Here is a 17,335-nt window from a genome sequence, read left to right on the forward strand (position 1 = left end):
AATTCTATTTAAGCTTACTTGGTTATGCATTTCCTCTTTTCTTAGTCAAGTCTGGCCTGGCAGGGGTGGTTCCCTATGAGACAGTAGGGCCGTCTTGACCTCTTCACAGAGACAAAATGCATATTACCCTAACCTGGCTGCATCATACATAAACAGAAATACATTGTTTTCAAAACAACGTTTTTCACTTTTTAGAACTCAACAATACATAGACAAATATCATTGAATGAGCAGAATGCAAACTATCATGTTTTGAATAATAGCGAATAGACAGTGTTGTGACATTAATTGTCCAGCAGGTGGCAGAAGCTCATCAAAGACTAAAGTTTTGAGTCATGAAACTCTGCTTTTGTTTTAGGAGAAGTAGAAGTTTTGATTGTAACATATTTTATTACAGTTACATGATACAATACCTGATTAAAACATTTAGCACCAATGTAATTCAAAACTCAAACTCTGTATTATTTTCTGAATTCTTTAAGTTTTCGTTTTGGGAAGTATGATAACTTTCAAAAAACAAAAAAACAGGGACCCTTAGCTAAGAGCACCTCAACCTCAGTTAAAGAATTTTGAAACAATTTTATACATACAACTTTATTAATATGAATACAGGAATAAAGAAAAGTTCCTAAATTTAAATAACAGAGGAACGTTGACTTATGTGATATACTACGCTATAGCCTGTGTAAAACAAAGATGATACAATATGTATTTAAAAGCATTTACATGTAAATAAAAATCAAGTGCATGGTGATCTTTTGTCAAAACATGTTCATCAGAATGTTTAAGGAGTTACAGATCACTGTCACGTGAGCACACTTGCTATGCTTCCAAATATTTGTGCCATTGTGAAGAAAGCGAAAGAAAAATCATGTTGGCACACCTCGGGAATTAGGGGAATTCAAGACGTAATGTGAGTTTTCATTTATTTATTAATTTGAATACAGGAACAAAGAAAAGTTCCTAAATTTAAATAACAGAAGAACGTTGACTTTTTTGATATACTAATCTGTAACCTGTGTAAAACAAGGCTGATATAAAATGTATTTAAAAGCATTTACATGTAAATAAATATCAAGTGCATGGTGATCTTTTGTCATCATAACATGTTCATCAGAATATTTAAGAAGTCACAGGTCACTGTCACTTGAGCACACTTGCTATGCTTCCAAATATTTGTGCCATTGCGAAGAAAGCGAAAGAAAAACCATGTATACACAGCTCATGATTTAGGGGAATTCAAGAGATAGTGTGAGTTTTTATTTATGGTTGTCACTCATAGGCTGCACATTCCTGCAGCTGTGTAAAAAGGGCAAAACTTAGTCCACAATAGGTCCAACAGATAGTCAAAAGTACGGCAAGAAATCCCCTTGGGGCGGTGCTCGAAAAACACACAACAATAAAAGATTTAATAGAAAGAAACAACTGCTTGGGCTGCAGATCATCTCCGGTGTGTTAAAGACACACATCACTTCTCATCTTGTTAACAGGTGAGTATCAGATTATTAAACAATACATTACATATAGTACATGCATTAATAACAAAAAGAGCTACATAATACAATGATGTGTGTAGGTGTTTTGATGTGTATTTGTGAATGTCTGATATTCAGAGTAATGATACTGTTCAGCTTAGAAAATAAAAACCTTAAAAAAAACCTATAAAAAAAGTACATTGCTGCCACGCCAGAAAAAGAAAAAGGAATCAGTATCACGATAACCTTGCCAAGCTGAGCTTTTCTTTTAGTATCCTCTGTCTCAGTGAAGAAGGTAAACACAGTGTCGGTTGATATTTATGTGTAAATATTACCAGCTTCCACTAAATTAATCTTGGAATCAAAATATAAGCTTACTGTACATGTGAAAGTAAAACTCTGTGTTTATATCAGTTAAGCTATCGGGCTCAAACCAAACATCATCAAAGTTAATGGACAATGTTTCCCTAATGTTGATTTTTTAACATTAAGATGTCAGTCATATTATCTGCCTGTACAACATTTCACCTGATGCTGATTTTAAAAATAAGGAAAGAGTTACTGTTTTTGTTTTGTTGTTCTTGTGTAGCCCAAAGACACAACTCCTACTGCATTTAGTTTTTCAACCCTGTCATAGAATGACGACAAAACAATACACTATCTCGTTAGAACATGAAAACATTTCATTTTGTGATCACTTATTGTTATAAAATATATTGTCATAGTTAGCAAGCGGTGAAGTTTTATGTAATAATCACATAATAATCTGAGAGTATTTTAATTCATTGTAAAAAACGTGTCATAACGTTAGACTGATTCATTTTGCTTTTTCTGACATAGCAGCAATATGCTGCCATAAAAAAAACTTCTAAATATATATCATGAAGTAACCTGTATCATATAATAAGTAAAAAAGCTGTATTTATTATTTATAAATGTTGCCTACTGGACCTTAAAGAAAGAATCTAAAATATTTAATTTTGTCCATTTCTGCTTTCCATGATATTTGTCAGTTTTCCCACAAAATGGAGGAAGTTGAAGAATTGCTAAAGAAACTCAACACTATACTCATTGCTCACCGTTACTTGACCGCCGAAAATAATGAAGAGCTTTTTCTCAATAAGCTGCAAGGACTGGTTACAAATATCAAATGGAGCCCAGTGGATGCCGCAGACTTGTTTAATGTTCTTCTAAAGCGATTTGAGTCAACAACAACTGACAGATCACATCTCCTCTCATGGATGTTAACCATGTTGCACTGTATAGAGATCCATTACATCACTCCCAGTTGGAAATGTCAAGGAAAGACACTTATTGAGTTGGTCCGAGACAGGACTTTAACAGATGAAGACCTCAAAGAATGTTTAGCCAATGACAGAGACAAGCAACTGGATGAAATTCTTGAGGAAATCCGCCATCAGAAGTTAATCCAAATTGGTGAAACGGTTTTAGATGATGTGAGAGACATTGTATCATCTGTCAGTAAAGATCTTAAGTCACACAATAATGGATCACAGCAGAGTGGCTTGAAAAAAGACTTGCTAATGCTCTGTCGGGCAGCTAAAAAAACTCACTTCCCACCACGACTGACACAGATGGTGAGCTGGTGTATTATGGCTCTTTCCCAAACGGGGCAGTTGATTCAGGTTGGCACTGGAGAGGGGAAGTCATGTATCGTGGCAATGTTTGCAGCTTTTCGAGCAATGAGAGGAGAAAAGGTAGACATCATGTCCAGCTCATCAGTTCTTGCACAAAGAGATTTGGAAGCATGGCAAAAATTTTATAAAGCTTTGAATATCAGTGTCAGCTGCAACACCAACAAACAAGACGAAGACTCAAAAAAGTGCTACGAGTGTCAGGTTGTTTATGGTACTGTGGAAACATTCGCTGGAGACTGGCTCCGGCACCACTTTCATAGGATGGACACATTTGGGGAAAGAAAATTCCAGTGTGCAATTGTAGATGAAGTGGATTCTTTGATGCTAGATAAAGGTCATCATGTGGTCTACATAAGTAGTGATATGCCTGCTTTGCAACATCTCAGTCCACTTTTGGCATTCATATGGTCCACTGTTAATAAGTACACAGAGATTGGCACAAAGACAACTGTGGGGCAAACATACCGCTTCCCTCATGTTATGCTTGAAAACATAAAGGGAAAAGATGTCGATGAGTTCAGCATCCTTCAAATGGCTGAGGACACAGGTTTACTGGCAAAAGGTTCAGTCAATGACCTTAAAAGGAACCCAAGCCTTTTAACTGAAAAAACTGCGAGTGTTACTGCTGACCAGTTGGCAAAGTTCTTTGAGACAGTAGAGAGGAGATTCCCCTCTTGCCAGTTTGCTCTGCACTGCAAAAACAATGATGGAGCAATAGAGGAACTGAACAACGGACCACAAACAGAAACGGCTGGAAGGCAGAGAGTGCCACTGCTTTTACTTAATGGAGGCTTCTGTCAGTACATGTATTCTGATGAAAACAGTGTCCAGAAAGCTGTCCAAGCAGAAATTGAACATGCTCTGCATTTCACACCATGCAAACTGAGCCAAGATAAAGTTAGCTGCTATGTGCCGGGCTTCCTTTCAGATCTGGTCAAATTGAAATTAAAGGTTTGGATTGAAAATGCATTATATGCACAAAACATGAGAATGGATCATGAATACGTCCTCGAGAGACATGGGGTAGTGCCTGTTGATTACAGCTGCACAGGTGTTGTTGAAAACAACATGCAATGGACAGATGGGCTGCATCAGTTTCTTGAAATGAAACATGGGTCCAAGCTGAGCGACATGACAGCCATCACGAACTACATGTCCAATGTTGGCTTGCTTCAAAAGTATGGAACTCAGATCTTTGGAATCTCAGGGACTCTTGGACAACAATCAGAGACTGAGACGTTGCAGAAAATCTATGAAGGTATAAAGACCTGTCGGATACCTTCATTCAAACGCAGAAAGCTGTTTGAGGTTGAAGGAGTGATTGTAAGTGATGAAAAAGAATGGATAGAGAAAATCTGTAATGTTGTCACTGCAAAAACCAACCCTACTCCATATAGGGCTCAAAGAGCTGTGTTGGTCATCTGTGAGACCATCAAACGTGCAAAAGTTGTCCACCATGAGCTAGGAGATAAAGTCCCAAACAAGACGCTTTACATAAACAACAACATGGACAATACTGCAATCTTTGCCAAGGAGCTTGAAGCAGGAGAGGTCCTTATAGCAACAAATCTAGCAGGTCGTGGGACAGACCTTCAGGTTTCTGACCAGGTAAAGACAGCTGGAGGTTTGTTCGTTGTGCAGACCTTTCTGCCAAAAAATGCTCGTGTGGAGTCCCAAGCATTTGGCCGTACTGCTAGACAAGGATCTCCTGGGTCTGCTCAACTCATTATCTGCCCCAGCCATCTCTCAAAGTCACTTGAATTGGTGGCTTTAGGCAAACATCAATCTGTATTGAAAAATATAATTTATAACATGCAAGTTCATAATTTTGTGGTGCAATTAAGATTGTACCACAAAAAACAAAGCAATGAAGTATCTAAAGATTTGGCTATGAAAGTGTTGACAAAAACCTCTGATTCGGGGATAAAGACACTTAAAGATGCCAGAAATAACTCTGTGGAACAAACACTAGCTAGCTACTTGGACTGTGACATCCCAACAATAAAGAAGAAGGAAGAGCTCTTCAGTCAGTATCTGGATACACTCAATGAAGTGTACAAAAGCAGTACCAAGCCAGCAGAATCAGATTTGTCTGCGCTGAATGAATTCTGGGGTATGTGGCTACTCACTAAATTCAGTGAGAATGATTCTATGATGGACTTAAAATACAAACTAAATGAAGACCTGGAAACAGCAAGGAAGAAACTCAGCCACAGACAATCACCCTCATCCAACCTGCACTACTACACTGCATTCGGCACTGAGCTGCGTGAAAAGGGAAAGCTCGCAGAGAGTATCGAGATGTACACTAAGGCCATACAGGAGGACCCCTGTTGGGCAGCAATTGCATATTACAACCGCGCTTTTGCTTCTTTAACCCAGCAACACAAGCATCAGGAGCCAAATTGCATCAATCTAGCTCGGGAAGATTTGCTGAATGCACTCAAGTCTGTTGAGCTCTACTGTGAACAAATTGAGCTTACTTGTAGATACTCCACACAAGACAGAGACCCACAGAGCAATTTAATCACCCGATTAGAAGGTCACATGATAACCAGACACAACGTGTTGGTGTATTTCAAGGCAAACATTCATGAAGCCATAAAGAAGTTAGACAGGGCTAGAGACTTAGGTGGAAATGTCAAAGTGGAGGAAAGTTTAGTCTTCTTCCTAGCTCCACTGATACATTTACTGCCCTTGGCGGTCCTTTCGACAGAATCACTGACTACAATCCGCTCCAGAGACCCTCTGAAGTTGCTCCAGCTCACCAGTCATCCCTCCTTTGACATCATCTATGAACTGAAGTGTCTTCAATCTCTGGGCCTGACTCACGTCTACACCTTAGACACACTGTTCTCTCTGGGTGGCTTTTTCTCAAGGATGGTAAGGAAAGCTTTTAATTAGATGGCAGGCGTTCAGCACTCAAAACAATCAAGCAAGCAACAGATCATACAATGGTGTTGTAAGGAAAATAAGTTAACCACCAACTTACAGGAACTAAGAAACAGATTTCTGCCGATTTTGAAGTTCATCTTTTTGGTTTAAAGTTTTTTTTCATCGGTACACGTTTTGGGGGAAATTCCTCATCCTTTAGAAAGCCATTTGATCCTAACTGAAGAACAAAACCAAAACCAAAACCGTTTGAGGTGTTACTGGATTTTTGATAAGATGTTAACCAGTGAAGGTTCCCTGTCCGTTGTTACGATGCATGCAAGATGCTAGATTTTCATTAACCATGTCAAGTTAATAGAAAAATGAAGTCTTAATATTAATATATTTTTATTGTACTTCAAATAAACATCATGCAATTTTAAAGAATGTTTTCTCCGTTTTGTTGTCATGCATTTACTTGGTCTTTTATATTTATTGAAATTACAATGACAAAGTAATGTTGTAATACTGATAGTAAAGTACATTACAGGGTTACATACTAATATTGTATTTTATATCTCACCTTTTGAAACATACACCTACAAAATTAAAGAGTTATTGTTGATTGACATTAACAGGATCATTGAAGTAGTTTCCTTGTTTTTATTCACTGAAGGTTTATATTTTTAGAGAGCTATAAATATGTGTATAAGGCATTTTAATTCAGTATAATAAAAATCAATCTATCATCACCTGTTGGCTATTGACTGTTCATTTGAAATACATATTACCTTTTAACAATATAGTAGTAATAACAATAATAATCAATGTGGTCCTGAAGTTTGCCTGCATTGGAGACTGCAGTAATGTAGGTCTTTACAGTTATTTGTTTAGCACAGTATCATAACGTTTTATGAGATGCATTAATATTAGAAAACAGGATTTGTCACAATTTCCATTTTAGGCAAGAAAAATAACTGGTAAGTGTTAAGTGTAGGCACATATAAGTTTGGCAAAAGGGATTTGGTCAAGATTAAACAAAACTTTAAAACAGTGTGTGTACATATTCAATTCAATTCAATTTTATTTATAGTATCAATTCATAACAAGAGTTATCTCAAGACACTATACAGATAGACCACACTCCAGAATTTACAAGGACCCAACAGTTCTAGTAGTTTCCTCCAGAGCAAGCAACAGTGCGACAGTGGCGAGGAAAAACGTCCTTTTAGGTAGAAACCTCGGTCAGACCCAGGCTCTTGGTAGGCGGTGTCTGACGGGCCGGTTGGGGTTAGAATTTTGTAGTAGTTCACCGCATAGCAGGACGCTGTGCGGCATTACAAGGCACAGCAGGACGTAGCAGGACGTAGCAGGGCACTGCAGTGTAGCAGTTGAACATGGCATCTCAGAACATGGAGCGGGACCAAGGCGACAGCTACTACCCTGATTTTGGTATTTGATATTAAAATGTTAAGCTCATTTGAGAAAGCTTTGTGAGAGCATGGTGGACTTGAAGATGCTGTGAGCCACCAGGATATTTGAAAAAAAAATAACTCTGCTATCTACAGTTTTGTCAGAGTTAAATTAAGGAAATTGTGGGGCAAAATTAAAGTTTGCGGATTAAGTAGTGTTTTGCTGTTTACTTTTGACATGTGCAGTGACAATAAAGTTAAATTGAATCAAAGTACAGGCTAGCCTTAAGGTCTTGTTCTGCTTACCAAGTGAACCCACCTGTTTCAGGAAGGAAGTGGTCACTGTGTGGACGAATGGCAAATTGTTGGAAAAACACGACACACTCAGGAGTATTGTATTTATGTATACAGTATATACTGTATTTAGCATTTCTTGTCAAATACATAATTCCACATGTGTTCATTTATAGTTTTCTTCAGTGATAATCTACAATGTAAATAGTCATACAAATAAAGGCAATAGTTGAATGAGGTCATCAAACTTTTGGACTGTACTGTGTATATATATATATATATATATATATATATATATATATATATATATATATATATATATATATATATATATATATATATATATATATAAAAATAAAGGGGCACAGGTGTTTTTTACATGTGGTTCTTGATTACAACCAAACATCCAAGATGGCGTATAATTTCTTTCTTGCTCTTCTGCTGGTCAGTAGCGCGGCACTCAGTGCTGCCACTAGTAACCAGGAGCTATATCGCAACTGTCTGAAAGCACACCAAAGAGGGCTTTAGTTCCCCTAACTTGACAATATTCTGTCAGTCCTTTTCATATAAATACTGTGTGGTAGTTTGGATGTCTTTATTAGCAACAAAAGCAACACAATTTACAAAATACATTATCAACCCATATTTATATTAACCCCTTTCGAGAAAGCAAGACAGGAAACAGGATATTCCTCTTAGGCTTTTATTTATATTTTAAGTTTGCTTTTTAAGGATGTTCATTGTGTTACACAGAGAAATTAGCCACACAACTAAAATTGATTGCACTCTCTTCATCTTTAAACTTTTCTTATTTATTTTTTCTCCCTCATCAGCGCTAATGCTCTAAAAGTTACACAAGAACTATCACACGGTTAACTAACTTGTGAGCACATCGGGACAGTAAACTAACACTTCACAGAGATTTAAAAGAAATCTCAAAACATAGAGGGGGAAGGAATATATGATCAAAGTAAAAATGAATTGACAGAAATAGACAAAATGGACAAGCATTTACAATCAAACAGCCCTGCTCAACTCTCCACAAATAAGTACTAATCCTTTTCCTTATTTGGAAATTATATTTTCCGGGCTCCACGCATTATCCCTTTTTTGGTAGACGCTCCCATGCCCAACTGTTAAGTTTCAATTAAAATGACAGGAGAACTTACATTCTACACGTCAGCACTTTGTCAGCAACAAAATTGCCTAAAACGTGATGGCATCCTGGGGTGACGTCACATTCTGCATTAACACCCTAAAGCACAAATCATCCTAATATAAAGATTTGTGTTTGCCTTTAACAACACAGCAGTTGTTAGCATTTAAAAGGATGGATGTAAATTGCATGTGATGGGCAGAGGGGAGTGACTTAAAAAGCAATTATTGTCATCACAACCATCATTAATGTCTTCAAAGAAGGCCAACCCAGTCTGTTCAAAGCTCAAATCTCAGGCCCTCCAATGACTTTCTTGTCACTGTCATCATCATACATCATCAAACAGGTTTGGTAAAGGAGCACTGGACAGCATGTGAAAGAAAGAGGCAACCACCAACTGACTTGTAAAAATGATATTGCTTATTAAGGGAAAATAAATCAGATGCAATGCTGCATCAAAATGTGGGCACACAGTTGGCTTAAAACTGTATATCGGATTGGGTCCTATGGTACGGGCAGTCCAATAGCTACATGTTGTAGGGCAGTGATGAGCTTTATGTTGAAAATTATTTATTTTGTTAATTTTTGGGGCTCTTAGTTTTGGCAGTAAGAATGCTTATTGGCTACAAATACAGATTGGTTGTTTAAGGTACAGATATTGGCTAATACTTTTCCACGATAAAAAAAAAAAGCAAATTATTTTGCCTTGTATGGCTGTCCCAAAGTGTGTTGGCAGTGAAGGGGCTGGTACATTGTCATAAGTCAAAGGGGATGATGGTGGTCTTAAAAATGAATTACTAAAACTTTTCCATAGGACCCTGGCTTTCTTCATTAATTGTGCTTTCAGGATACAAGTGCTTTCATACACCTCACATGTACTTCCTCAGACACACACAAATCGCAACAATCAAAACACAATTCTCTTGAGCCTGTTGCTTTAATAAAGCTGCTTGCTGCGAGAGAGGAGCTTGTGTTCGTTTTACCTCACATCACACAGAAACTCAAGTATGATAGCTGGGTTTGTTAGGAGGTATCCATGCACGGGCAAGGCTAAGCGACTACAACCCAGATGAACACAGTGATCCCTTCTGGCTGTGCCTAACACGGAAATGCAATATCAATACTAAGATGCTTAGTGATGTAATGCACCCTGTTGGGTAGTACACGAGTGTGCATATTAGGACATGCAGTGCGAGACTGCCAGCAATATTGGAAGCACTATTTAATGTGCGACTAGTGTTAATGATAGGATGCTAGCTAGCTAAAGCTAACACCCTCAGTCTCACCTATGCTTAACTTTAGACCGCCACTTTCGCTAAACAAAACAGCACACACAGATACACACACACACACCCACCCAATCCACAGAACTGATTAGCAGAATATAAAAGAATATTATCCAGTCATTATCCACATGGGTTGATACCAGGCATGCAACTTCCAAATCCCCAAAAAAGAAGAAAAAAAAAAATCTTCCTGCCCACCTCCTCAAATCCAATGGGAAAACAAAACTTATAGACAAGGGCAAATGGAAGATAAACAATCAGGCAACATCAAGGAGGAAGTAGTCACTATAATGGCGCTCATTGGCTGTTACCACACAACGGTTCAACCAATCCGTAGCTTCAGCCATTTGCTGAGGCAGGTTACAAATGAGATAATAAAATTTGATTAAAGAAATTAAAATAACACAATAAAAACTAGCTTAAAATGTAATAGACACACATTGTTATAAGTATCTCTGCTATGTTTTTTTGTCTATGTTGTTTTAAACTCATTGTGTAATAAAGAGAAAAGATGTTACTCTTTTTTTCTATTGTATGATGATGATCATCATCATCGTTAGCTTCAACATCAGTATCGACAACATAATCATCTGCATCAACAAAATAACGCGTTCAGAATTATTACTATTGGTTAACGCAAAGTGTGCAGTCTCTATAGAGCCCCCTTATCTAAATTAAAGCGCTTTATTGGCTGATGGAGGCTCCGATAGAGGGGAGGGAGAGAGGAACGCCGGCCATTCTTTCCCCACCGGCCCCCTTTAATTTATTAATCTCTTAGATACTGTAGAACAGCCAATCCACTCTTTTTCAGCTGGAAGGGGGTTCTGAGGAACAGGGCTGTTACAAACTAAGGAAGATAGGTTCCTATTTCCTATGAAATCTCTCTCTCTCTCTCTCTCTCTCTCTCTCTCTCTCCCTCCCTCCCTCTCCTTATCTCTAGTCCTATTCTGCTCTTGTGGGGAATGATGGGAGTTGTTTAGTGACAAATAAGTAACCCATTCGTCTTGTTCCTAAATTATCGCCAAGCTTCATCTTTCCCTTTCTTTTGCCTTCGCCCTTCATTTTCTCACTCTCACTCACTTTCTCCCGCTATCATTTTTTTTCCTTCAACAAGACACCTCCATCGTTTGGGAAGGGCTGGGTGGCATCTGGCCGCCCTGCGAGCCCTGGGACAGGGTGCGGGAGCGAGAGCGGGACCCGTCCATGGAGTAGGAGGAGGAGAGGGAGGTGGTGCGGGAGCGGGACAGGCGGGTCATGCAAGATGAAGCCACTGTGGAGAGAAATGGAGACAAAATGTGCTTAACCAATTAGATAGCCAAGGAAACGCTACGCAACATCTAAAAAGATAAAGCTGGCATCATTCTATATTGTTTTGTTATTGTTGAAAAACCCAATGAAAAGACAAGAGAAGCTAGAGATCTTACTGTAGCCCATTCCCTGGATGAAGTACTTGAAAGCCTCAGTCAGTTTAGCAGGCTGCAGACACAAAGAAAAGAAAGTGTTTTCCATTCAGTACAATCCCGAATTATTACCTGAACTCGGAAATAATATTGCTAGTTGGCAGCCAAGGGTAACAGTTACACTTTGAAGGACCACAAAACCCAGATTCCTACCCTCTCTGAGTGGTTTGTTTTCTTTTTGGGATAAGGGAACTGGCGATATAAATTCAATAGCAGTTTGAGATTTCATCTTTATTCATTTTTCTTTTTTCAAGGCACTAATTCATTTGCTCCAAAAAGAATTCATGCAAAAATGGTGCACAAGTTAGAATGATAGCATGTTTTTTCTTAGTTGAAGGCCCACTTTGTGATGGCTGATTGAACGTGTATGTTTAAAAAAAAAAACATTGTTTTCTGCAACTTTAACATCAGTTTAAAGTATCAGTAAGGCTGTTAGCATGTTGTTACCTGGGTCAGCTGAGGGAGACCACCAGCGTCAGCCATCTTTGGAGGACGGAGAGAAGAAGTGTGTAAGAGTAAATGACGAAGGGAGAAACATTAAAGACTTTAAATGTCACTTAGTGTACCTTTAGGAATGAAGTTGTTGTTGGATCCATTTTGCTGTTGCAGTCCACCTAGTGGTTGCAGAAGGAAAAACAGTAAACCCTTCAACAGTACACAGATTACCCATTTCTAGCACTTAAAGCTATTCTGTCTCCCCCATGAGGAATTCTAAGTAATGACAACAACACAGTCAATGCGTCCACATGATCCACGCCTTCGGTGATCAAGCACCCCCCCACGCAAGTTGCAGGAAGGCACGGAGGAAAAACATGAAGGACTCTTCAGAAAAGGTAGTCAGCTTCACACGAGTTTCTGCGTGCGAAAACCGCCGGACGACACGATCTTCTGAATGTAGTCATACTGAGAAATACAGAGAGACTTGTGTGGAGCTGATAGTCCTTACTGGTTTGCAGCAACTCATTTGGCAATGGCTTGATTGTAACGGCATTCATTAGTGTATCAAAAAGTTACGCACCAAAGCTTTTAGGTAATTGTAATGCATTACTCCCGGCCGGGGTTGACCCACGTGATCTCTGAACTGTCATACCAGGGACATATGGATACCCATGTAGACTGGCTTGGTTTGAAGTTTTATATCATATCTGTTGATATGAATCAGAACACAAAGCAGGTGAAACTTACAGCAGCGTCCTCATATGGAGCCTGATCGCCCACCACCAACATTACTGGACACCTGAAGTTGACAGAGATTTAAGTTAGAAGGGTGGTATTTGGATTTACACAACAAAATCAAACAAAAAATAAAGTATACAGATGAAAGTTTAGAGGTGATTTACTTGAAGGTGCTGTTGCGATCAATGTTCAAATCTCTGCGACTGGAGGGAAACAAAAAGACAACACTTTGTTGGCCGTTGTGGAGTATATTTGTGTTTATGTAATGATGTCTGTGCGTGTGTTTACTTGTTGTAAGACTTCCAGAAGAGCTCTATGTTGGCCAGATTAGACGCTTTGGAGATGCGCTCTCTGTGAGACTGCACAAGTTCTGTGTTTGATGACAGCTCCTCCTGCAACAAAACAGATTTTTTTTCTAACTTCCAAAATGTTTCAAAACAAGTGACGCGGTAGGCATTTTCTGCAACTAACTAAAGTCCTTTTTGGAAATGATGAAGGATTTTGATACAATCATAAAAAAACATTTTGCATTTAAAAGAAAAAGAAAAAAGAAATGATTGTCCTTGTACCTGACTGAAAAGGTGGGACAGGATCTGCTCTGTGAGGGAGGATGTCACAGAGATGAGCTAGAGAGGGAAATATCAATAGGGTCGTTAATCATTTAGTAACTTTAATGTGATGAACTATAACCTAATCACTACTACTCTGGGGCATGAGCCATGCATGCAGTCACATAATTTCATATCCACCGCTAAATGTAAATTGATGGAGAAGTCGCATAAGGACTAACTAGATTAAAATACCACATGCTTCTGTGTACAAGACAATGCAGTCCATAAAGAAAGAAAGAAAGAAAGAAAGAAAGAAAGAAAGAAAGAAAGAAAGAAAAGCCTACCTTCTGTGCAGCCCAGTCTATCCATCCTCGAGTGTTAGGGTCGATGTTGACCAGAACCAGACCTTCCACTGAATCCGGGTTTGCAAGCTGATGGGAGAAAGGAAGCAACAGATGGGAGACAGATGGTGAGATCATGAGAAGAAAATCATCACAAGACAGAATGTTTTTAGATGACTTCTGTCGGGAAAATTAGACAGAAATGAACATGAATAACACTGTGTAGTAAAATCTGTACACAACACTTAAAAGAGCAGTAAATCTCCCATGCTAGCATTAGTGAAGTACTATTATTGCTCATAAGTGGAATGTTCACTGATTGATTCCTGCCCCATTTGAATGCATTTCACAAATGTAAAAGTCACTGCTAGTATTATTAGCTGCTGTCAGGTAGGCAGGTGGGCTAAAAACACAAAAAAAGGCACTCACTGAGAACTTGGAGAGGACGTATGCTCCCGCTCCCACACCCACGCCGATTACAGTGCGGAAGCTGACAGAGGGACAAAACTAGTTAACAACAGAACATATGTATTCAACCATACAGGACATATATCACTTATATTATAAGCAAGATGTTGGAAATGTTCTGGGACAGAACTTGTTTGGGTACAGCAATAATGTATGTGGAGCTGCATGGAGAAGTAAGAAGTACATAATTTGACTTAAACAAGATGAATCAGTTGAAGTTCATGCACAGTCTGTGCGCGCGAGCCAAATGAAATTTTGCTTCTTCTTACGTCAAAATAAAAACCATTAACTCACTTGAAAAACTGCAGGACGGCAGGGATCATCTCTGCTATGGTGTCCATGGAGGGATACTGGTAACTATAACAGGAAACACAAGCAACCATCATAATGTAAAAACAAATAATAACAAAAACACATCTCATTTCTTAGTGCAAAAAGTAAGGTAGCCCGTTAGCTGTCCTGCCCAAACCTCTTTGTAATTATTGGAAATTACTCAACTTACATGATGTCGATGGATTTTACTTTTTCAATTCATCTTAAACACAGACAGTGGCTGACACTTTCATCCACAGGGTTTTAAAAATGAGTTCAAAAAGAGAATAAACTTCTTGAATCCCCAGCAGGAGTCAAAGGTCACAGCCGAGATGCCGGGACAATTCAAGAAGCAAAATCCTCCTGAGCCCGTGAAATAATCACGCAGGGAGGAGAAATGAGAAGTGTGCAAAGAGAAGAGAGAAAGAGAGAGAGAGAAAAGGACGGATTTTCCTTAAACCTCTGACAAGAGTGTATTAGAGACTGCAGAGGATGAGAGATGGGAGAGATGGTAGGAGAAGTATTTTTGGAAGAGATTAGGTTTAAGCCTGCCATAGAAGCTTTATTTTTGTTTCTAAGAAATTTACTTTAAAAAAAGAAGTAGAAAAGTCACAGCAGGACGATGAGGGTAAACCAGCATGTCAATACACATACGACTAATGAATGTCGTACCCTGTGGGGTAGACAGCAGCCCCCTCCTCCTGCCCCGGAGCATCGACATGAATCAGGGTGAAGTTCTTGACAATCTCCTGCATCTCCTCGAACCTGAACAGAGGGGAGAAGCAGCTCTTACCTGCCAGAGAGAAAAAAAGAGGAATCAATCCAAAGAAGGGGGCACAACCAAGGGAAAGATTTATAATTGACAAAGAGCTGAAAAAAAAAAAAAAAAAGGCTGAGAGAGCTACTCACTGTCCAGACCCACATCATGGACGGTGAGGATAGCAGGCCTGCGGGTGGTCCGTGTGCCGTGGAGGGTCACATGCAGAACACCGTGTGGGGTCTCAATGCTGTGCTCCTGGACAGAGCCAGAGAAAACAACCCCCTGTAAGCCCCATTTTTCACCGGGCATGTCTGCGTTCCAGCTGCGTTCCGGTATTGTTCCGTTCTCAACCACGCGCAATTCCACACGAGTGCATCTCAGAAGCGTAGCGTCCGGCTGCCCGACTCTCAGATTTTATTACCTCTACAAGTATCTTACAGAACAATCACTTGTTTACGTAGCTAGTATCTACCTTCCACTCCAAGCACTCCTGTCATTAAACGCCATGCCTTCTCTTTTCTCGTGCTGTCCCGATAAAAAGGATCTGGGATTTCTTATTATGTCCTACCCTGCTTTCTGAACTGCGCGCGGCTCACGTGGAAACAGACCTGTTGCGTATCTTTAGCGTAGCCGAGAGCCGCTTCACGCACGCTACTGGGACGCACCACAGTGCAGCTGGTTGAATGTCAAGCATTGACTTGAATGGCCGAGATTGCTCGCGTGGCCCTCCGGAACGCAGCACATACGCGCCTGGTGAAAAATGAGGGTTAGTGTGGTATTGACATTTCTGTAGTACGCTTGCATCAAACTAAAATCCCCCAAAATTTGTATCCCTTGTTCATTTTTATTCCAAAACAACTTCTACACTTTACGGACTCCTTCATTTTTTTTTGTAGGGTCATAAAAACAAATAAACATTCCTTGTATGCTGCAAAAGGTGGCTGTGAAAAGTTTGCTTTTAATAAGATGGAATCAACTTTAATGTGGTGGTTGATATACATTAAAATGTTATCACGTTTTTATAGTGGAGACAAAAACATCATCATAACTTCACCCAAATAGATCTTAATTTCATGACATTTTCATATAACCCAGAGATGTGCATTACCTTTGAAATAAAATTGTAAACCACAAAGTAAGTTTACCATCCAGCCTTAGCAAATAGTGTTTATACAGGACACTTATATAGATGTAAATTGCATGGGACTGGATAGCTTTTGTTGTGGTAATGACACTGGTCTGGGAGAAGAGTCTCACATTTCTGCCTGGGCCAATTGTTCCGTTATGATTTTACTATCTATTGTGTTTGCACTCCATACCATACAACCTATGACCTATTCAATCATTGCTATTCAAGCAATCTGAAATCGGAAAATACCTGTCCTTGGTCCAGGAGTATCCGAGCAGCCAGTTCAGCATCCTGTGAGAAATTAAGGAATGAAGTCTTGTTAGAACAAGGTGCGTGTGTAATTAGTGGATATATATATACAGGGGTGCTCATAAGTTTATGATCCATGCACACACACACACACATACAAACACATTGATTCCAGTTGATTCCATTTCTTTAAATGCTACTGAAGATGGCACAGAGGGAAAAAAGTGATGGAAACAACTAACAATTGTTTTCATTTGTGATTCTGACGATTATTTTCTTGATTTAGCCGAACAAACGTCTTCAATTTCTTGTTTTGTCCGACCAACAGTCCAAGACCAGTTTTAAAAAATCAATTTAATATAACAGACAGACAATGTCAAGCAGCAACCCCTTAGATTTGTGAACGTGAAATTTTAATATTTTTGCTTGAAAAATGATGACTGACTGAGTAATTGAATACTTTGGGTTTATATTGTGTGCACTGTAAAGCTTTTTTTTCTTTTCTTTAAATGTTTAATTTCTTATACTGCACTGTAACTTTTATTCTTGTGTTTTGTCTGTTTTTATTCTATTAATTGTTTTTGTGTAAAGCTTTGAATTGCCCTATTGATGAACTGTACTATACAAATAAAGCTGCCTTGCCTTTTATAGTCATTTTATGTCAAACAAGGTCTTGCTCCCTAACTAACACCCAAACAAGAAAATGGGGTGGCAATACTCCGCCGATAATGCAGTAG

The 17,335-nt window shown here is 39.0% G+C and overlaps 2 protein-coding genes across 2 annotated transcripts in view; one reads left to right on the plus strand and one right to left on the minus strand.

The window, feature by feature from the left end:
• The first annotated feature begins 1,261 nt into the window (after positions 1-1,261).
• LOC117934992 (protein translocase subunit SecA-like) lies at positions 1,262-6,247 on the plus strand. The gene is made up of 2 exons (XM_034857066.1): positions 1,262-1,490; positions 2,489-6,247. The coding sequence occupies exon 2, from the start codon at positions 2,501-2,503 to the stop codon at positions 6,035-6,037; it is 3,537 nt and encodes a 1,178-aa protein (XP_034712957.1). The 5' UTR covers positions 1,262-1,490; positions 2,489-2,500; the 3' UTR covers positions 6,038-6,247.
• A 2,152-nt stretch (positions 6,248-8,399) lies between these two features.
• ndrg2 (NDRG family member 2) overlaps positions 8,400-17,335 on the minus strand; it is a 31,106-nt gene continuing 22,170 nt past the window's right edge. The window contains exons 3-16 of the mRNA XM_034857188.1: positions 16,599-16,640; positions 15,370-15,475; positions 15,133-15,253; positions 14,443-14,505; positions 14,110-14,170; positions 13,684-13,770; positions 13,358-13,414; positions 13,077-13,180; positions 12,953-12,991; positions 12,798-12,849; positions 12,179-12,226; positions 12,060-12,095; positions 11,577-11,628; positions 8,400-11,422 (exon numbers count right to left, since the gene is read on the minus strand). Of these exons, the coding sequence (XP_034713079.1) occupies positions 11,259-11,422; positions 11,577-11,628; positions 12,060-12,095; positions 12,179-12,226; positions 12,798-12,849; positions 12,953-12,991; positions 13,077-13,180; positions 13,358-13,414; positions 13,684-13,770; positions 14,110-14,170; positions 14,443-14,505; positions 15,133-15,253; positions 15,370-15,475; positions 16,599-16,640 (1,032 nt within the window). The 3' untranslated portion in view covers positions 8,400-11,258. The remainder of the gene's footprint in view (positions 11,423-11,576; positions 11,629-12,059; positions 12,096-12,178; positions 12,227-12,797; positions 12,850-12,952; positions 12,992-13,076; positions 13,181-13,357; positions 13,415-13,683; positions 13,771-14,109; positions 14,171-14,442; positions 14,506-15,132; positions 15,254-15,369; positions 15,476-16,598; positions 16,641-17,335) is intronic.

The sequence above is a fragment of the Etheostoma cragini genome, chromosome 19 (assembly GCF_013103735.1).
Source record: "Etheostoma cragini isolate CJK2018 chromosome 19, CSU_Ecrag_1.0, whole genome shotgun sequence".
In the NCBI taxonomy this organism is placed as follows: domain Eukaryota; kingdom Metazoa; phylum Chordata; class Actinopteri; order Perciformes; family Percidae; genus Etheostoma; species Etheostoma cragini.

Excerpts from the sequence above, each read along its gene's own strand:
- LOC117934992 (XM_034857066.1), top strand. The coding sequence starts at position 2,501 with ATGGAGGAAGTTGAAGAATTGCTAAAGAAACTCAACACTATACTCATT.